Source organism: Mytilus edulis, chromosome 3, assembly GCF_963676685.1.
Source record: "Mytilus edulis chromosome 3, xbMytEdul2.2, whole genome shotgun sequence".
Classification (NCBI taxonomy): Eukaryota; Metazoa; Mollusca; class Bivalvia; order Mytilida; family Mytilidae; genus Mytilus; species Mytilus edulis.
Window position 1 is genome coordinate 44,518,512 of NC_092346.1, and position 22,793 is coordinate 44,541,304.

The 22,793-nt window shown below is 30.9% G+C and overlaps 1 protein-coding gene across 2 annotated transcripts in view; it reads left to right on the forward strand.

Moving 5' to 3' along the window:
- Positions 1–22,793, forward strand: part of LOC139514272 (ubiquitin carboxyl-terminal hydrolase 34-like) — a 79,748-nt gene that overhangs the window by 51,984 nt on the left and 4,971 nt on the right. Inside the window, exons 51-77 of one of the 2 annotated variants that reach the window (XM_071303279.1) lie at positions 982–1,111; positions 2,457–2,522; positions 2,743–2,823; positions 3,196–3,278; positions 3,541–3,619; positions 4,024–4,188; positions 4,756–4,950; positions 5,644–5,748; positions 6,137–6,286; positions 6,985–7,132; positions 8,101–8,198; positions 8,647–8,679; positions 12,635–12,683; positions 13,110–13,195; positions 13,697–13,780; positions 14,300–14,406; positions 15,019–15,196; positions 15,717–15,874; positions 17,691–17,769; positions 18,488–18,614; positions 18,908–19,027; positions 19,265–19,369; positions 19,645–19,769; positions 20,147–20,270; positions 20,750–20,829; positions 21,839–21,973; positions 22,604–22,741. In XM_071303279.1, the coding sequence (XP_071159380.1) occupies positions 982–1,111; positions 2,457–2,522; positions 2,743–2,823; positions 3,196–3,278; positions 3,541–3,619; positions 4,024–4,188; positions 4,756–4,950; positions 5,644–5,748; positions 6,137–6,286; positions 6,985–7,132; positions 8,101–8,198; positions 8,647–8,679; positions 12,635–12,683; positions 13,110–13,195; positions 13,697–13,780; positions 14,300–14,406; positions 15,019–15,196; positions 15,717–15,874; positions 17,691–17,769; positions 18,488–18,614; positions 18,908–19,027; positions 19,265–19,369; positions 19,645–19,769; positions 20,147–20,270; positions 20,750–20,829; positions 21,839–21,973; positions 22,604–22,741 (3,028 nt within the window). The remainder of the gene's footprint in view (positions 1–981; positions 1,112–2,456; positions 2,523–2,742; positions 2,824–3,195; positions 3,279–3,540; positions 3,620–4,023; positions 4,189–4,755; positions 4,951–5,643; positions 5,749–6,136; positions 6,287–6,984; positions 7,133–8,100; positions 8,199–8,646; positions 8,680–12,634; positions 12,684–13,109; positions 13,196–13,696; positions 13,781–14,299; positions 14,407–15,018; positions 15,197–15,716; positions 15,875–17,690; positions 17,770–18,487; positions 18,615–18,907; positions 19,028–19,264; positions 19,370–19,644; positions 19,770–20,146; positions 20,271–20,749; positions 20,830–21,838; positions 21,974–22,603; positions 22,742–22,793) is intronic. The other variant, XM_071303278.1, reaches the window with a different exon arrangement.

The following is a 22,793-nucleotide window of genomic DNA, read 5'->3' on the forward strand; positions in this document are numbered from 1 at the left end:
TGGCCACCATGGCTAAAAAAAGAATATAGGGGTAAAATGAAATTTTGGCTTATATCTCTGAAACAAAGCATTTAGAGCAAATCTGAAAAGCAGTTACATTGTTTATCAGATCAAGATCTATCTGCCCTGAACTTTTCAGATGAATCGGACAACCCGTTGTTGGGTTGCTTCCCTAGAATTGGTAATTTTAAGGAAATTTTGCCGTGTATGGTTATTATCTTGAATATTATTATAGATAGAGATAAACCGTAAACAGCAATAATGTTCAGCAAAGTAAGATCTACAAAAAAGTCAACATGACCAAAATGATCAGTTGACCCCTTAAGGAGTTATTGCCCTTTATAGTAATTTTTTGTCAATTTTTGGTAAATTTTTGTTATCTTGTACAAAAATCTTCTTCTCTGAAACTACTAAGACAAATTTAACCAAACGTGTCCACAATCATCATTAGCGTATCTAGTTTGAAAAATGTGTCCGATGACTGCCTGCGAACAAAGATGGCCGACATGGCTAAAAATAGTACATTGGGTAAAATGCAGATTTTGGCTAAAATCTCAAAAACCAAAGCATTTTAAGCAAATCTGCTGAGGATAAATTTGTTTGTTAGGTCAAAGTCTATATGCCCTGAAATTTTCAGACCAATCAGGCAACCCATTGTTGGGTTGCTGCCCCGGAATTGGTAATTTTCAGAAAATTTTGCAGCTTTTGGTTATTATCTGAAATATTATTATAGATAGAGATAAACTGTAAACAGCAATAATGTACAGCAAAGTAAGATCTACAAATACGTCAACATGGTCAAAATGATCAATTAACCTCTGAAGGAGTTATTTCCCTTTATAGTAAATTTTTAACAATTTTCATAAATTTTGTAAATTTTTATTCGTTAATGATATGCACATAGAACAAGGTGAGCGATGCAGGCTCTTAAGAGCCTTTAGTTTTGGGATAGAATTTCATGTATTCATATTCATTTTTCAGATTTATGTGGCAGATATGTGGCTATATACCTACTACTTTGCCAAAAGATCCAGAAAATTTGGTTTCATTAAATGCTGCTCAACTTAGTACTTCATTTGTATTGGAAACACTTATACATGCAAAAGAAAAGGTATGCCTTAACTTTTGTTTTTGTCGAGCCTGCAACTTTTGTTGCAGAAAGCTCGACATAAGGATAGTGATCCGGCGGCGGCGGCGGCGGTGTTAGCTCACTTCTTAAAAGCTTTATATTTTAGAAGGAGGAAGACCTTGATGCTTCATACTTTGTATATAGATGCCCCATGTTACGAAGTTTCCGTCAGTCACATGTCCAATGTCCTTGACCTCATTTTCATGGTTCAGTGACCACTTGAAAAAAAAGTTCAGATTTTTTGTAATGTTGAATTCTCTCTTATTATAAGTAATAGGATAACTATATTTGGTATGTGCGTAACTTGCAAGGTCCTCATGCCCGTCAGACAGTTTTCACTTGACCTCGACCTCATTTCATGGCTCAGTGAACAAGGTTAAGTTTTGGTGGTCAAGTCCATATCACAGATACTATAAGCAATAGGGCTAGTATATTCGGTGTATGGAAGGACTGTAAGGTGTACATGTCCAACTGGCAGGTGTCATCTGACCTTGACCTCATTTTCATGGTTCAGTGGTTACAGTTAAGTTTTTGTGTTTTGGTCTGTTTTTCTCATACTTTATGCAATAGGTCTACTATATTTGTTGTATGGAATGATTGTAAGGTGAACATGTCTAACGGACAGATGTCATCTGACCTTGACCTCATTTTCATGGTTCAGTGGTCAAAGTTAAGTTTTTCAGTTTTGGTCTTTTTATCTGATACTATACGCCATAGGTCAACTATATTTAGTGTATGGAAATATTTTATGAATTATATATTAGTCGCGCAGGTTTTATTTGACCTTGACCTCCTTTTCACGGTTCATTGCTCAGTGTTAAGTTTTTGTGTTTTGGTCTATTTTTCTTAAACTATAAGTATTAGGTCAACTATATTTGTTTTATGGAAGCATTGTTAGCTGTACATGTCAGCCTGGCTTGGTTCATCTGACCTTGACCTCATTTTCATGGTTCATTGGTCTTTGTTTAGTTATCTTGGTTAATGAAACGTTTATGTGTCAGTTGTAATAAAGCTTTATACTTAGGACTATCAACATAATATCAATGATTAGTAAAGAAGGCGAGACATTTCAGTGTGTGCACTCTTGTTTATACTAAATGTTGAATTTTCATGACATGTATTTCTTATTTGAAGTCATTTAATTAACAATACAAAATTTAGTACTATGAATTTTAATAGAATGATACAGCTAAGAAAACTGTAAGTTAACAATTAACAATACATAAACTACAGCTTAATGTATGTCAAGTATGGCTAGAAAAGTAACAAAACAATTTTATATTGACAAAATAAATATATGACGATTTTTAACTTTTAACTTTTTCAGCCAACAATGTTACAGTGGATAGAATTGTTAACAAAGCAGTTCAACTCATGTCCTGGAGCGTGTGAGGTAAGCTTTTAAAGACATGCTTTTGGCATTATCAGTTCAAACATTGTTCAGATGTTTTAGTATAATCTTAAATTTATCCAGATGTGTAAAAAAAGAAAGTGTATTTAATTTAAATAATTCCCTGTATACTCTTATACAGTTATATTATATTATAAAAGTATGCTTAAAGTAAATGATAAAAGTAGGATTATAGTAAAAATGTATTTGGCATGTATTTCAGTGGTTTCTGGATCACATGGCAGAAAGTGACTGGTGGCCACAACAGATCCTTATAAAATGTCCTAACCAGATGGTCAGACAGGTAGGGAAAATAAATAAATGTCATCTTTATACTCTTTTTTATTATCTTTTTTATACAACAAAACAGAAAATCTCTGTTTTTTTTTGTTTTTTTTTTTTTGTAAAGGTAAACTGGAAATATAATTTTTTTTGGCAATCTGGTTTAAAAAAACATACCACGTGAGGATTGAAGAATTTCACCTTGCATCAGATTCAGACAAATCCAAATCATAACTTTATTAGTTTTTATCAGGTTATATATTTGCCCTCTCAACCTGTAGAGCATACTTTTCATTTATAAATATTTACAAAAATTTCTTTCACAAAGTCTTTGTAGTTATTTTGTTTCTCAATTAGTTACTGATTTAATGATATGATATTTATATAATTATAGATGTTCCAGAGACTGCTTATTCATGTTATTACACAACTAAGATCGTCACACGAAGACCTCTACCTGGTTCCTCTCATTGAGGGGTAAGTATTTTATTAAGTAAATGGCTTTTGAATCCATGAGTTGGTCTTTGGACTGCTAAAAAATATTGTGTGTATCAAATGTATATCTTTAGCTGAGGAAGCAAATTCCTTTCTTATGACTGAAACTTATTATGAAGCTTAATTGTTTTGCAAATTAAATAGTATTTCCTGACTCTATCTGTGTGTGTGATTTATGTAATTTCACCTTTTTTACATGTTGATAAATGCCTATTTAACTAATGTGTTATAAATTATATTTTAGGGAAGATGGAGAAATTGATGTAGCAGAACTTGGAAGCAAATCTTGTGTTACAAGGTTCATCAAGAAGATGTTATCTATAGTAAGTTAAATTGTTAAATTTAAGGTTTTTTTTATTATTTAAGAAGAAAATAATGATTTTCATTTGTAAAATACTACTGGAGATCATTTTCTTTGTGAAAAAGCTTGAGATTTAAACGTAAGTGTGTCATTGTGACACTAGTTATTAAGACACTAGTTATGAGAGATAGTCTAACCTGTACCAACATAATCTTTATTCCATAGACAAATAATAAGTCAGTCAATCTAAAACCTACTATAATCTTTGACAACCTGATTTGTTTGATATAGTCCTGTCCTAAATAAAATTGGGAAAGGAAATGGGGAATGTGTCAAAGCGACAACAACCCGACCATAGAGCAGACAACTAAAGTATACCTTAATTCTTGATATATTCCTTTCAATTTATTTTTTGCTTGTTTGCAGATAGAACATGGTGTTAGACCACACAGTAAATATTTAACAGAGTATTTTGCATTCCTACTGGAGTTTGCTAAGATGGGAGACGAGGAGTGTATCTTTATGATTCACATCAATGCTATCTCGACCATGATTAACTTTTACCTTGGACAGAAAGCTCAGGAGAATTACGTAAGTTTTAAAATGATATTTTATCTTTACAATTATACGATATGAAAGCGAGTGTTAGAAGTGTTGTAAACAATAGAGAAAATGTTACAAAATTTTACAATTTTTTATGACTTTCAAATGTGACTAATGTGTCTCTTTCTGTCAGGGACTATTTTATAATTTGTAATTCCAAAATGTTTGCTTGAAATTTATATGAACAGCCCTCTTGAAAATGTTTGTCAGTCTGCAAGAAATTGGTGTCTGACTGAAGATAGTTGGGTTATTATACTTGGTACAATTTAAAATTGATAATTGAAATTGGAATGTATCAAAAAACCTGACCAAAGAGTAAAAAACAGCTGAAGGCCATTAATTGGTCCTCAACCCAGCAAGAAAATCCCTCTTCGTGAGGCGAACTTCAGCTGGCTACTTAACAAAAATGAGTACTTGTTCAAGTTTCTCCTTACCAGTAAAAAGATCAATAATCTATACACAGTCAATATAGGTGGTAAGCTCCTTTTTTCTTGAGAAATTTAGGCGCAATAGTAAAAAAATTGCAGTAAACATCAAGAAATGTTTTTTTTACAGGTTGAAATTCCCTCTGATGATGAAGATGATGAGGTCATCACCATAACAGACGATGCCTATAAACCTCTGTCACTAGAGAAGATGATCACGCTGATTGCCGTACTTGTTGAGAAGTCTCGTGGAGAGGATAAACAATTACACATCAGTGATAAAGATTATAGTGCTATTATTGGGGGGAAGGTTAGTACTGTCAAGGTAATACTATTTTATACATTATTATTTGTTTGTTTTGTTGGTGGGTTTTATTCTATTTTTGTAATTTTTTCCTCCCATAAAAACCTTTGGAAAATTTATACACAAAAAATTCAGTCCTATTATAATATAACTGATAAAATTGCCTTATTCTATCACTAGTTACACATTTGATAAATGATATAATAGGCTTAAATGAGGCTGATACTATGCCAACAGCTAGTTCAACTCAAATATGGCTGTTGGCTATGTTAAATGACATAAATACAGATATCTGGGGTTTAACATACATGTATACCCTACTAATCCTTATATTTATATTATTTTGACATTGCATTCATCTCCTTTGAGGTCATAAATTAAAGATATTTATATTGTTTTTTTTTATCCATGAATAAAAATATAATTTAAGAAGACTTCCACAGACCGTAGCATTTATATATAAAAAAACACACTTAGAGCTATTCATCACCCATTATATTGCAATTTACTGTGCATATATAACCACACAATTTGATTTTTGTGACCTCCCCCACCCATTCTCAAATATTAAAGTACCTTCCAAACTCCCATAAATTGTTTTCTAGAAAAGCCTGTATTCATTATTGACTTCCTTGACATTCCGATCCCCATACCAACTTTGAATAGTGTGTTACTCACTCAATTCTACATATGCTTACTATTGTGCATTTTTAGGGATTCCCATTCTTATTTAACCAAATAAGAGATGCCATTAATTTGAGGCAGACATGTAATTTGATATTTAGTCTGAGTCGATGGAATGAACAGTTAGCTGTTGCTGTAAGTAGAACTAGTTTAAGATGTCAAAATAAAGATGCTGGACAAAACACCATTTTGTTTGAGTTGAAATATTTTTGTTATGAATAATAAAAATAGAAAGAAGTAAAATGAATATAAAGGAATACTTTATGAAGTGTAATCTATTATTGTTACTGTAAAAGAAATATTTTTTTGAGCCATTTATTAATGTGACTTTTATGAATAGAAAAATTTAATCTTCAATTTGTAGAATATATTATCAAAGTTAGGAATTTTTGAAAACAAATCACTGCTAGAAAGGGCTTTACATAATTAAAAAAAAAGGACAGCAAAATATTTTTTTTGAAAGAAAATGTCACAATAAAATAGTTAAATATTTATACCCAAACTCATATTCTTTGTATTTCAGATTGTTACCATGGTATTTAGTGCAATAAAGAAATTAAGTATAGAACATTCCCAACCATTCTTCAAACTGTTGTCGATGTTAGTAGAATTTGGTGGAGGTCCTCCAGGATTACCTCCCTTTACTCAATATTGTCTACAGCGTTTCTGGGATGTAAGTGTTGTATGTTACTAACTTTAAAAGACAATAAAACAGTAGTTTGTCATGACAGAATATAACAGATATATTTGCAAATTTCAGACCATTTGTTTTTTGAATAATTTGAATATACTGTCCACTCCACTTAATTGCATACCGCTTAATACCATAATTCGGTTAATTGCATACTTTTCTCCTGCACATAACCATTTCCCATTCATCTAATGTAAAATTTTCATAGAAAATAATCGCCAGCTAGATATGCTGAGTTAAAACGCACGATTTTTTACTGGAAATGTCAAACAACTGATTGTTGTAAAACACGACCATTCTATCTCAGGGATTTCCTTTACTGATCTGCACTATCGATGTTATTTGACTCTGTAATTTGGCATTTCGGATATAAGCATACTCCGCTTAATTGCATAATTTCGGCTATGCAAATAACCAGAATGTACAGTACTTATTAGTCTTTATTATCTTTCAGACAATCTAATCTAAATGGCTCTCAACTAAATGCCTGGCACATTATCTTGAAATTTCCATATGGTTTTATCATAAATTATGAAACTTAAAAATCAATTACAATGATTGTATCAATATTGAACAAAAAGTGAAAATTTGATGTCTCAAAGGTGTCGTACCTGTATCTACTTTATCAAAAAATATACATGTATATGCTTCATCATGAGTTATTTGCAATGTATTTACAGTTAACAAAGAGTTGTCCTCAGCCATGTTTAGAATGGATGTCCTCTCAAGTCACAAGAAATAAATTAGCTAGTCATTGGATCCTGAATCAAAGAGAAAGCTGGGTTGAACCTTATCTTATAGCAAATAATAATGCAAGAGTAAGAAATGGTAAGTAGCTTGATAAGTACAACTATCAGTAACAATTTAGGGAACTTAGTTGTTGGTTTTAATTACCATTTATTTACCTTACAGATCTTTTCACTTTATTTCTAGTATTGAGTTTGACAATTCGTAAAGCCAACAAACATATGGTCTAAATAATTTACCATGAATTTGAATGTCCAATGAACCATTTATCAACCAAAATTTGTATCAATTAATAAAGAATCCACAGTCATATTCTAGGAAGTTAGTGTTAAGGTGGATCAGGACTATTCGACTGCGCATAATTTCACGCATAAATATCAATGCACACGAAAAGTATTTGTCGTAAATTCAATATTATTTTTTAAAATATTTTGATTGATTAGAAATGTTAAATCATTGTAGTTATGTCACTAAAAGCATATTTTCATTATTATGTATATCTTTTAAAGGCCCAAAATGACATTTTACCCATTTTCCCACCAAAATTTGTGTTTTAAGGCAAAATATTTTTTTTCCCTTATCGGTGACCTATATTTTTTATTTGCTCATTCTTTAAAGCTATATTTCAGCTTTTTATATTACAGTTTTGGACCAAGTGTCATAGAACGTTTTTTTGATATTCTGATAAAAATATGTGAACACCTCTATTTTCCCTATCATTTTATTGAAAAATGGTCCCTTTTGTTTAAAAGTAAAATTTTGAGTTCAAATGGTCTGTGACCCCCTATTTTTTTTCAACCAATTTGATTAATTTTCTGTAAAGAATTAAATAACAAAAAATATGGCACTTCTGATAGAAACTTAGAATAGGCCAGAGCCACCTTAAATCCAGATTTGATTTTAATGCTTAATTTAGTTATGAAAAGACAAATAGTAAAACTGTATTTGACAGCTATACACATTTTATCAATTTGTTGGCTTACTGTTGTATACAAGATATCTTGAGTAATCGCCCAACAATTAAATATAAATTGTTAATTTCTTTACAGCTGCTGCCATGTTATTGATCTCACTGGTACCCAGTAATCACTTCAGACAGACATTTAGAGCTACCAGGAGTATTGTTAGTCCTCATAAGGAATCAGCTGTAAGTACATAAAGTTTGCAGTATCAGATTATGTCTAAAGATCAAAATATACATCACAAATGTTTGACTTAACCAAGTAGAAGGAGAAGGAGACACGGGCAGTGTTGATACATGCCTCATTATACAAAATAGCTAACCTTCATGTATCCCTTATGGATATGCAATGATTTTATTCTTGACACATTTTAATATTTGAGATTTAATTGTAAATAGTGCAGGTTTTTCTTAATGTTCAAGATTCAGTGGAAGAATCTTTCGCTCTTACTATTTTCAGAGGCTGGCAAGACACACTTTTGCATTCTTTTTCGGTGATCTGGATTTTTCCATGTTTATATGATTATTTTTGATAGCAAAAAAGTGATTCATAAGTTAATTTGTATCATTCTTTTCAAAAAGAGTTCATGTTTATAAAAATATATTAAAACATTCTTCTTTTTTTACATTTCAGATGTCATCAGAAGCTGTCATTGTTCTTCACCAGGTAAGAATTAAAAAGATTAATTGGTGTAAGTAAGACATTGATCTTACAAATCTAAGTATCTGCTAAGGGGAATAACTCACTATCTAACAAAGATTAACATTCTACTGTAGAATGGTGTGCATCATGGTATACTTCTTAACTTATAAGAATATCAAAGACTTGTTTTATTAAATGCTTCAAGTGAGAAATTTAAAAGGTTGATATTTCATAAAACATAAAGAGCTTAAGGTGGATCAACACTAAATATTTCTTGAGACAGAATTTTTTTATATTTTATGTAAATGCAGTTTATAAAATACTCTTTCGAAAAAAACAATAAAAAATGGGGGTCACCGTGCTTGTTTGGTCAGTACCCTCATCCAAAGTATTGTGTATTTTCGAGGTTTTTTACATAGATATTACAGGGAAATCGGCATTTGTAATCTTTCCCTAGTTGAGAAAAAAATTCCATGAGACAGATTTTTCTTATTTTCTCTAAAATTGTAGCAAAGATATAGATCTAAAAAAAAATTATAAAAAAACATAGGGTCACCGTGCATTTTAAAGAAATATTTCATCATTTGCTTGAATATTTTCGGATTTTCAGAAAGGGGAGATAACTGTACCCAGATTTCCCGGAAAAAGATTAATGTAAATACTCATTACTAATAGAACTAAATTAAGTCAATTTTCAGTCCTAATTATTATTTGAAACACTAGTTTCTGGTAAAAAAATTGGTTGATTATATAGGGAATCACAGAATCATGAATGAAGAGGGCCCCCTTTTATGTTGTTAGTGGGCCCCCCACTTATGAAAATTTCTAGATGTCCCACTGTTCTTGTTCGAATTGTTTTTACATTTTCATTTCAAGGCGTCTTTACCTAATTATGTGGTATGGGCTTTGCTCATTGTTGAAGGCCATATTGTGACCTATCATTTCTAACATCCCTAAGTTACAACAAACCGTGAGTATTTTCCTGTAAATTAGACTCCATATTTAGATATTTTGTCATGGATTCTTCAGCATATGACTCCAATGCTGCCCCAACTTCTTCTTCTCTCGTCTTTAACCCAGATACGCTCAAATAGTGAAGATTCACTGAGGCCAACAGATTATTCAGTTGGGTCTCACCAAGGCCTACGTGAAGCATGCCTGTTGAAAATGAAATTAAAGCAGTGATTTGTATTATACATTTCTTTTGTACATGTTAAAAATTGAGTAAAATAAAAACTTCCTTAGTAACAGCAATAAATATTTGATTTAAAGAGCACTGATATATATTGCTTCTTCTGAAGACAAAAGAAGTAGTATAACTCGTGTATATACATATATTGTATTGCAAAAAAATGTTTAAAAAAGTATAAGGTGTGTGTATAGACTGAGGGTAAAGTAAGTTAATACATGTATATAATAAATTATAATTTGTGTATATTAAGTACATGTATATAGTGTATTTAGTAGGTTTATACTTTAAATCTATATTAAAACTTGTGAGTAAAGTGTAAAGTAGTTAATCTAACATGTTTAATATTAATATTATTTTCAATAAAAATCTTATTGATAGATATATATACATGTATATACATGAATATATGACATCTCATCAACATGTTTAACCCATGCTGCATTTTAGCGCCTGTCCCAAGTAAATAGCCTCTGGCATTTGTTATAGTCTTGTATTATTTTTAATTTTAGTTTCTAGTGCATAATTTGGAGTTTTGTATGACGTTCATTATCACTGAACTAGTATACTTTTAAGTAAAAGAAAAAGAAGAAGTATAATGAAATTAACACAAATCTGGAAGACCTCTGACATCAGTACATGAAATAAAAATGTAGCTGTAATTATGCATGTTTGTTGTTTATTATACTATTTATACTTTACCAAATTTATCAAACATTTGCCACACATGGAGCCATTCCAATTTTATGAAGTGTTTATAGGAGCTGCTTAATAACAAAGAATTACAAACAGTTGACATAAATAACAAACAAGCTGATTGTAATTAACAATTTAGTAAGCAGTCCTTAATCAAGTAGACAGCACTTCTGTATCTACAAAATATTTTTGTAATCTTTGACACTAGTTTAAATATATCATGTACTGATCTCAAAAATTGCTTACCAATGAAAATAAAACAATCAACAGTCTTCTCTGATATTTCCATGCAAAACAAATTGTACATCGTTCTCTTCAGGTTTCCATCAGTTCAATTTAAAATTACAGAATAAACAAATGGTACATTATTCTCTTCAGATTCCACCATTTGACATGGAAACCAGCATGGCAAGGAAAGAAAATCAACTGATTTACTAGTTTCTTTCACATTAATGCACAGTCCTAGCTGTTAGGGGAATTGAGCACTCACAAACTCTTTAACCCATCAGCATTCTTAATGTGCCTGTCCTAAGTCAGGAGACTGTTCAGTCAAGTTCAGTGGTTGCTGTTGGTTCATGTCTGTCATATAGGTTTTTTATCAATTTATTGGTTATAAATTAGTCTGACTATAGTCTTCATAATTGAATCAGTGGCGGATCCAGACATTTTCATAAGTGGGGGCCCACTGACTGACCTAAGAGGGGGCCTGTTCCAGTCATGCTTCAGTGATTCCCATGTACAATGTAAGCAACAAATTTTTCCCAAGGGGGGGGGGGGGGTCCCCTAAATCCGCCTCTGTTAATTGTCTCATATTTTTCATGTCAGGTATTAAACAGCTGACTATGCCATGACATAATTTTTTTCATTGTTGAAGGTATTATGGTTGCCTATAATTGCTGACATCCACCATGTTGTTTTTATTGTACATGTGGATGCATCATTTTAATCAGTTCACCAAAATCAATTTTTTACATCCCTTTCCTTTTTGGCTGTCAATGTCATACATGCATATAACTTTTTTTATAATAATTTTTTGGCCTTTAAAACAGATTTATGTCAAACACAATTTACAATCCATGGGGTAACTGTTAAAAGCCAAATTTCTCCATGACCCACCAAGAAACGAGCTACTATGCATGTTAATATTTTTTTCTGTCTTCAAATCATGACTGAATTAAACCTGAAGAAAAAAAATCATTCATTGATCACATATATAACAAAAATGAAAAAGCAACACAAAAATACAATTATAATTTTTCAGAGTGCCATTCATGTACCTGTTGCAATTTTGGTGTTTACATCAAAAACTCCTGGACCCCTTTTGCTCGGTGTTGTGAAATGACGCTTGGACAGTGGTATTTTTTTAACTCTAATACATTGTTTACACTCTATGTACAGCCATCCTCCTAAACCTCTAGGTAAAACACCTAATGAATCCTTCAGATGAAGGGGTTTCAAACAATTTGAACAGGACTCAAGGCCTTGAATTATCAGATCAATTTCTATAATAAATCTGCAAAAATTTAAAGGAACCAGGTTGTCTGGTAGAATATCTGTTCTATCATAAATAAGTTCAACTTCTTTATCACTTCTGCCTCCGGCGGTACTTGACTGTAAATTGTCACTGACAGTTACACAATAATCGTGCTCTCTTATTCCAGATGCCAAATTTGAATTACACTGATTTTTTTGATGCCTGATTTTTTTAAAAGTCGAAGATTTGTTGATTAATTTGTTTGTGGAAAATTTACCCTTTTTACATTTCAAAAATACCATTTTAAAGCGTTGCAGTGTTGATATTTACATCTTTACGGCTGAATGACGCTGAAGAATTTCGAGTTTCCGGTACAAAGTCGTAAATATGAAATGCGTCGGAAAAGGATCTTTATAAAATAATGATTGAGTTTTTGATCATTTATTAATAAATAAATTACCTCTTTCATAGTGAAAAACCCATTTTCATAAATTAATCCCGAAATAATATTTCAACATATCTGAGAGTCTTCGGATCGTAGTTGCGCAAGTTTTATGCGCGGTGGTATTCAAATGACTTACCTTAAGAAAGAAGTAAACATTTGCTTTTTCTTTTTACAGATTTATGAACACTTGCTAAGTTTGTTATCCAGAGCCAAACTTTATGTTGGTAAGTATAAAATTTTGTTTTTTCACCAGTATTTTTTAGTAGTGGAAAGTTTAAGAGTGACAGAATACAAGATTATAAAATGTAGAGTATATCCAAAGCTTAAAAAAAATCATGAAATTAGAACAACTTTAACGGTAACTGTAAAATAGCTTTTTCATGTTAGCTTGTATATTCAAATTGTTTTGGCAGGTAGATGTTACAAATTTAGGATATAATTTATTGTCTAATATAAAGAAGAAGATGTTGTATGATTGCCAATGAGACAACTTTTCACAAGACACCAAATGATACAGAAATTAACAACAATAGGTTATCATATGGCCTACAACCATTAGCAAAGCCGATTAAGTCCCAAAAATGTCAAATGAGAAAACTAAGTTAATGTAATGCCTTGATATGAAATACAAGTATTTGTTTCTATTACAGATCCACAGGCCCATGGAACGTCCAAACTGACCAGTTATTTTGCTGTGATGTCCTATTGTTTGATTTCAAGAACAGAAAAGTTAATGGTAAAACTTTATAATATACAGTTGTATATTTCCACCATTGTTTAGGCAAAGAACAGTACTGAAAAATCTGGTCATTGCCTTTCAACGTCTTCAGTCTTACATTGAAAACACTAAATTTCAAAATACTTTGTTATCTTTAAAACCACTGTTATTCAAATTTCTAGGTTAATTGGATAGTTTCAGTAATGATTTATACAATGGAATAAGATGTTGGTGGAGGTCGGAAAGAATGTATGTGACTCCAAAGACTCTAGAAATTTCCTGGAATATCTCTAGCTAAAATCATTGTCACCAGTTTAAAATTATGTATCTTTAACTATTCATACACTTTTGGTAAATAATTTAAATAGAAATATATTGACACAGAAAACAAATTTAGTGATATTTTGAGTCAACTGTGTTTAAATTGTCCTGAATTAATTTTAAAACTAGTCCTATTGTAAAATATTAAAGTTAACTGCATAAAGCTTGAACAACATTTTTTTTTTTTTATTATTTCAGTTTGGTAGATTATTCCAGGATTTATGGAACCTTTTTCAGCCAAAGTTGTGTGAACCCCAGATTTCAATGCATCATAATAAACAGGTACTTAGTGTATATTAAATGTAATTAGTTACATGTTTTGTGTAACTATGTTAGCAAGTGGTTTGATTGATTGATTGTTGGTTGCTTTACGCCGCAAGTGGTTTGATAGTTTTGTACTGTTGAGAGTCAATTTTAGAAAGATGACCAATTTTTTTATGCCGCATACTTGAGATATTTTTTTTTTTTACATAAAATGTGTTATGAAACACCTAATTTGCATGCATTCAAGTTGACAAAATAGCTGTGAAAAATACTAAAGAGTTCCAGGATTGAAGTTGACTTGTCATGATGATTTCAGCAAATGCTTTGAGTTGGAAGAAATTGTCAAGGATAGCTCTTGATACACAAATTTTATATGCAAAAAAAAAATATTATGGTTAAATATCCTATAAGTTTTTACAACTGAAAAACGAAATTGAACTAATTGTGCTACTTGTAAGTTTGCTTAAGAAATAGAGAAATGATTAATTTCTATATAATCAAGATCACAGAAACTATGATATATTTTTTCCATTGCAGGCTTTGATGTATTTCTGGTATCAGGCATGTGTAGATTGTCCAGAAAATATCATGAAGATAGTCAGTAATCCAAATGTTTGTAAACAGATAGCTTATAATTATATTTTGTAAGTATGCATTAGAAATATATGAATAGTTTTTACTAAACTAACAATTGATTTCTAATAAAAACTGTTATTTTTTACAGTAAAGTAATTAATTTTTTCACATTTAATATTGTACACATATTTTTGGTTAGGTTAATTCTGGTTTAAAAGAATTTCATCAATCATTTGATAAAATTGTTGTAAATTACAACCCATACATGCTACATGGCTATTTGCAGTATTTAAAAAAAAACAGTATGAAGGAAAACATGCTTCAAATTTAAAATAGATTTTAACATTTTAAAGATTTTACATTTTTAAGAAAAAGATCAGCAGCTATCTCAAACATAATCCGATCATAGATCATTTGGCAATTTTATTTGAATTTCTGAGCAAAACTAATAGTAAGGAGAATTCTCTGCTGAAACATAACAAGTTGATATTATATAGTAAAAACTTAATTTTAAGTGATCAGTCCACAGTTGTATTTCCTTTTTTCCAGAGTACACATGTCATGTTTTTACTTTCTGAAAATATCATGAAGTTAAAAATTTTCACAAAAACATATTGTATGAAAATTGAAATATTCATAAAAAAATAGAATCTTATAGTTTTTGGTGGGTTTTTTTTCAGAGCTGACCATGATGATCAGGATGTTCTAATGTTTAACAGAATAATGTTACCGTCATATTATGGATTGTTACGGATGTGTTGCCAGCAATCTAGGGTATTCACAAGACAGTTGGCGTCACATCAGAACATTAACTGGGCTTTCCAAAATATTGCACCTTATCCTACCAAATATGCTGCTGTAAGTTTTCTATATATAACTATGAAAACATTCATATTGGTACTGTTTTATTGGTTAACCATTTTTTTGTTTCAAACTGTAGAAACAACTTATTATTTGCAATGAAAGTGACAGTATAGAATCAATATTTAAATTGATTTCCATATGAGCAAAAAAATATAGACTATACAACAACAAGAGTGAAAAACCAAAAACACAAGATGTGAAAGACATTTTGAGTACAAAAAGTCTTCTGCAATAGACACACTCATCAATTTGTGAATCTCTGAATCACCAGTTTCTAAAATTCAACACAGACAATCAAAACCTATCATCAACATATAATTCTCTAAAAGACAAATGATATTAAGAAAATGTGTGTAGAACTTTTCACAGTTTGTCTGTCGTTATTGGACATTACTGCTGATTCTGCAGTAAGATGGAAACTCATTATTTACTGAAAAGACCTTCTGTTTAATTGATGCATAAATCAAATTATGTTATAAAAAGTTGGGTTAGTAAAATATGATTTGATTTGCAGGCTGTAGATGAATTATTTAAAATGATGAGATTAATGGCTACAAAATACTCAGACAGTTCAGAAGAGGAAGTTAGATCCATTAATTCATTCAAGAAAAACACTTCACAGATGTTCTTAAATATGTTAGATGCAAGATCTGGATGGCAAACGCTGATCAGGTAAACATTTTTAGATAGTGTGATATGTATGATATGATTTAAATCTATAAATAGCTCAATTTTGACTAGGCAAGTATATGGAGTTTGATGAAAAATATTAATCATATGAATAGAGCAGGTAATATTTTTTTAGGGCAAACTTTGATCAGGTAAAAATGTAAGATGATAATTTTGAATGTTAAACATTTGATAAGGTTAATATGTGAAATGATAGATCTCAGCCTGATACTTTCCACTTGTCACTGTTGGGTAGCTTTGTCAGATGACACTTTTCAGTTGATGCGGGCCAATTGGTATCCTTTAGAATTAATATTTATTATTGGGTTGCTGTCTCATTTACATTTACCAAATATTTTAGTTTATTTATATGCCTATATGAATTTGTTTTGAAACAGAGATCACAAGTTACCTTCTCAGAAAATGAATAAGGGACGTTCTTTTATATTATACATGGCAGGTACCTGGGGAAGGCTCTTTGAAAATTTGGTATCCACCTATAGGGTTAGTTTTAGAATTCTGCTCAATTTTTCACTATACATATGTGTTTGACACCCAACCATAGTTTAACACAGAGGTGTTTACTTGTACGGATTGTCCGTGTTTTACATGGATTTTTTAATAAAATTACTCAATACGGATTCGTCATGAAAAAGTACAGATTTTCTAACAATCCGGAAAAAAATCATAGTTGCTTCCGTTTACGGCGATCGGTGTCTAAAAGGAGCTTTTTTGGCTGGGAATAGCCGCTCTTTAAAGCACATAATGATAGGGATCAAGTATATTTCATAGACGGCAAATCAGGATGCCAGCGTTTGGAATTACGAAAATTCCCCACAGTAGCGCATATTGTGAAAAAAGTTTCTTGCGTTTAAATAGAAAAAAAATGAACTGAACAATGATCCTGCAAACTATGAACTATGAATTGAATACGATCTACATAGTTCCTTGTTAAACTCTTAAACTATTGGTAACTTTGTAATGAAAGTAACTTGATAATATTTATAGTCATTCAATGGCAATTAAATTTCTAGTCATAAGCATTGAAATCTGGTCCCTATTCAGTTTATTATTTTGAGGTTTTGTATTTTTAATGTGTTGTACAAGATTAAATAATTAATGAAATTTTAAATGTACATATTTTGTTTCTTTATAAGTACACAGTGAATTCCAGATTTGCATGTAATTTGACTTAGGGCTATTCCAGAAAAAAATGTATGGGGGGGTTGGAAGGCACATTGTATTAATAATACATGGGTGATGGGTATCAGAGCAATTTTTCACACTATAATGCACTATAATTCTCAATTACAATTGTCTGGGTGGCGGGTGCTGACAAAAACTGCCTTCCAACCCCCCCATACATTTTTTTCTGGAATAGCCCTTATTCCAAACTTTAGCTCAACTTTTTGTCAAATCATGCAAATTTTAGGTTAACTTTTTGTCAAATCATGTACATTTTAGGTTATAATCTTTGTTGCAAAAATATCTGAATAAGACTGCAGATACTGTCAGAATGCAGGAAATTGCATCTAATTTTTCAAAATTTTCTTGGTGGGGCATGCCCAAAAAACCCCTAGATGATTTGTGCCGCTGTGCGGCACTCATCAAGAGTATTACTGACAACATTCCAAAACTACTGACAATTCTACTAATAGACATCATTGGGGGTAAGCAGGTCTGTTAACATTTGGAAGTGTTTCCACCTTTTTTTGTGTATGTTTTATAGAATAGTCCTAAGCCAATGAGATGATTTTCTTTAGAATAGAGATGCTATAAAACACATTCACAAAGAAACATTTGTTATTGTTTATTGTAGTGTGTTGAAGATATTAGTGGATACTGATAATGACAGACTATTCCTTATATATCAAGGAGGCTTACAAATGATGTCTGAGGTTTGTATCGCATGTTACACAGGGGAGTTGTTTTTTTGCTTTTTATGCACATTTTGATTTGCCACTTTCAAGATGAATGTAGTAATATCACATTGTGCAGTAACACCATTTTCTGTTAAAAGATATTAAATGCAATCAACGATAATCAATGAATACCTCCATACAGTGTAATTATTAGAACAAAACAAGACTGCATATCAGTGGCCCGGAGTGAACCACACATTAACAGACCAGAATTAATGAAATATTTGTTGTCATGCCTTTGCCTACATTGGATCATTGATTAAAAAGAAAAATCATATGAGCAAGAGTGAATGCGCCGCGGGAAAAAAATATGATAAAACATACCGGTAAACTGAAGTTGATTGGTTGTGGGACACTCGCAACCTCATTAAATTTGAATAAAAATTGATGTGAAGAAAGAAAAACCCTCCATTTCAGATTGCAGGCATTAGCACAAAAAGCATTTGTATATGAAGTATTGAACAAAATTTTATTAATAAATCCAATTGTGGTAGTGTGAAGTTAAGTCTTGAATCAGATTTCAAAGGTAAAGTTGATATCTGATTAAGAATGATTTCTACTTCTAAAATAAAATGATAGAAAGTGCCAAATTAAAAACCAGAATTTTTAGAAAGTGAAAAATTACACAAATGTTTTATATATTAAGGAAGTAATTGATAGAAATTTAATAATTTTTGTTACTTATATATTTTAGGCATTTAACAATTTACATGTGATGTACCATGAGGCTACAGCATGTCATGTGACTGGAGACATTGTAGATTTGCTGACCATTATACTGCCTGTGTTAAAAGTCCTGAGGCATTTTCATGATAAGAAAAGTAAGTGTATCCCAGTTGTTTAAAATTTCTTTACCCAGTGAAATATAGCAGTAATTAAAAGAAGAACTTATTGTTTTATTCATTTAATGAAAGTTTAAAGAATTTATATCGTGAATACAAGCATATGTAATTGCAAAATTGTATTTCTTATTCCACCTGAAACTTTGATGACTATTTAAATAAAATAACAGCACTATAAAAATGTACAATAAAGCTGTCTTTATCTTATATCAGTTTACATATAGGAGAATATTGATTTAAGTCAAGTAAATGTTGATATTGTTTTATTGTAGGTTCTGGTTCAGATATTCAAACAGTATTTCAGAATTGGAGAGATAGAATGGAATTTGTAAAGAAACTGCTGACATTACTGAATTCATTTACACCACCAGAGATCAGACAGATTTCTATAGGTATGGAAAAGGAAATATTTTCCGATATATGGTTATTCAGAGGTTTTGCAAGAAACAGTGATAATTTTCTATGCACATGTGTTCATACAATTGTATAGAAAGTTGAAGGAAATATTCTGAATTATATATATTTATTGTTTAGAATATATATGTTAAACAGATTCAAATAAATTTGTTAATATTTTTAACTTTCATTTATTCAATATGGTTATTCTTATGATATGTTGTCTTTTGCAGAGGTTTTACGTGAAATGGTGATAATTTTCCAGAGTGAATGTGTTCATACAATGGTTCCAATGTTAACACAGGCTCATGTGTCTTTCCAAGAAAGTAATTTGCCTGGTAAGTTTATATCAAATCATGTCAGTTTTATAGTTTGAATACAATATTGTCTGTTTGACTAAATAAAGGAATCATACCTCTGCAAATATTCAGGTCTATCGCACATTTCATCTTTCCTCCCAATTCACGAAAGTATTTAAAATGAAAATAAATTTTTAAAGCATTAATCAATATTTTAACATCCCTCTATAACAGATCTTGTTAAGATAGAAGAATAAAAGAGTTCATTCTAAAAAAAAAATGACTGTCTGAAAATTTATACTCTTATATTTCAGTACCGACACCAGGACCATATTTCCCTAGAAGAGGTCAGAAACCTATAGGGTCTAAGTCCAATATACGTCCACCTAGACCACAGTTTAATATGATGTTACATTCTAGTCAAGTAGAGGCAACAAAGGTAAAGAACATTGATTTACACAATAGATTTGTTTATTTATTTGATGATTTTTATGCCCCACCTACGATAGTCTGGTCTGTGCGTTCGTTGGTTCATTCGTCTTAGTACGTTTATCCGTCCAGGTTAAAGTTTTTGGTCAAGGTTGTTTTTAATGAAGTTGAAGTCCATTCAACTTGACACTTAGTAATTCCATGATCCACTGAACATAGAAAATGATAGTGGGAGTGGGGCATCCGTGTACTATGAACACATTCTTGTTGTTATTCAATTAAGAATTTTGAACTTTTTTATTTCAACATCATATATAATGTTATGTATATCTATCAACACATAATTTAATAAGCTTGTTTTGTATTTCTGGTTTTTCTTAATTTCAGGGTGTTGATGAGAATTATGACTGTGCATTATCAGAATTTTTCTTACCGTACCATTCCTTAGTAGATCTTATTTGTAGAGTTGCTGTCAACCAACAAATACTAAATGAACATATAATTAATCTTAGTAAGTATTCAGACAATATTTTGTATTATACTTATGTACTGTTCTTTTACATAAATTACAAGAAACAATAAAATAATGATATATAAAAGTCAACACAGAGAATTAAAAACTCCTACTCCACTGCAAGTTTAAGACACCCCCTAGCACTAGTATGAGCGGAATACTTTGCAATATCATTGGAATAGATTTGAAGGATGTAACACCTGGAATTTGTCCCATTGATAATGAAAAGCAGATAATTTATTTTGTCATTGAATTCACATAGCAAAAACATAAAAATATCAATTTTATTGATAAAAGTGTTAACCATGTACTTTTATCTTTTTGACCGTGGTAAAAAAGAAATAGAATTGGTTATCGTTTGCTAGTAGTTGAAAAGTATGAAGATTATGCAAGACAGCATATCATATAATAATTAGGCATTCCAGAAGGCTTTACTGAAATAGAATATAACTTTACATTTTGATATTATCTTTAAGGTGCTGTAGTGGCTGTTGAAGGTGTCCCATTACATTCAGCCTTCTTTGCAAAGTTGTGGTATGAAATTTATCACTCTGAGGTAAGAAACATTAAACCATGTTTACAAATAATTTGAAAAGTTATCAACTATTAAAAACTATAATACTGATGAAAATCAATGATTGTTAAGAATATTCAATGAAATAAATATCAAAATTTTGTTGCATCGATACAATCTGTATATATATCAGTATTGATTGTATGATTCCCCTTAAAAGCTTAAATGGAAAAAAAGAGTTCTTATGCATCCATGTATATTTTTTTCTCAATATCTAGCAGAAATGTATGAATTTAAAGTATAACATGTAATACACATTTCACGTACCAAGTTGTGTATTGGTTAGTGCATCAGACTACTAACACAAAGGTTCTTGGTTCAATTCCCGTCTGGGATGAAAATTTCAGGGACTTTTTTTGGCTTTCTCTTGACACCATTTGCGAGTATGGTCTTGAGGAAACGATGATAGTCCATCGGAAGGGGACGATAAATGGCTGACCCATGTTAAGAGAGAGCCATATATCTTGCACGTTAAAGACACCCTTGTAGATTTTGAAAAAGAGCAGGCTAATGCCGCTACAAGGCAGCACTCGCACCCGCAAAGTGGAAAGGGATTAATATAAGTTGCAAAACTTGTTTCCCAATCCACTATAAATAAATATGTTTAAACTAAGTTGTTATTTTAATGAATCTTAAAAAGTTAACTTTGAATTATATGGTGTAGAAAATCTACAAAAAAGAAAAGATAGACAAGATGAGTGTTTACCTTCTCAGACCATCTGTCCATCACATTGTCTTTGCTGAATTTTATGCCAATAAACATATCTCTGTGTCAACAGTTTATACTATATTTTGAATGATACAGAGCAATTTGCTTTAATGTAAAAATGAAAAAAATATATAATTATTATCAATGTCATGTGTTAAATCTGAGGATTTTTACTATAGATACTATAGACAGACATGATAGAGGATTTTAACTTTACAGTATACAATTTGCTGAAAAAATGGCATATATCTTTTTGTCTAATAGTCTGTTTTATTGTAACAGGTTGATAGAAACTGTATAAGAATACTTTGCAGTAGCAGTTACTTTATAGAATATGTAGATTCAGTATTATTGGATGAGAGACTGTCACTAAACAATCATAATATATACCAGTTCTTTTGTAACTTCTTTCCAAAGGTTTGTATCAATTATCACAGTCTTTCTTTTGAACTCTTTCTGTACCCAATACCTACTCTAATGTATTTGTTGTAATTAAATGATAGAATTATTGACATCTGCTACACACATTCCATTTTCATTATTTTGAGCAAAATTATCAATAAGATTTAAAATTAAGTTCTTATAATATTTTTAACACTAGCATTTTATTCTCGATCTGACAGCTAAAATTACTGTGAAATTTTTTGTGGAATTAAAAGTGGGTCTCAATGGGACTAAGCGTGACGCGGGATTGCCCACTTTTTGTAAGCGGGAAACAAGAAAGTCAAATTATTGTGTCGTGAAAACGGGAAATGAGGTCTATAGGAACCTGGGAAATGACAAAAAAATGAGAATTGCTTACGGACATAGTGTAAGCGGGATACGGGAATCTGACAAAACAGTAAGCGGGATCCGGGATCAGAACCCCCCAATGAGACCCCCTTAAAAATCTCTCCAATTTCAAAGCAAAATCCTATTTTCATGCTTTTCTTGTTTCTGATTCTGATCATATGATAATGATAAAATTATGCAAATACAACACTCGCTATATTAAATGCAGAATTATTACCTATGCATATAATAAACATCATTGACATATTTTTTCAGGTATATCAACAAGTGCTAAATGACCAGGGGAAATCATTACTTGATAGTTTGGTTGCCTCGGTAACAGCAGAAAAATCTGCCATAGAAAATGTCAGATACCAGCAAGATTTACTTAATATCTGTGAAAGAATTAATGGGGTATGTCATATTGAAAATTATATTTCATCTTTTTACTATGCATTTTTGAAAT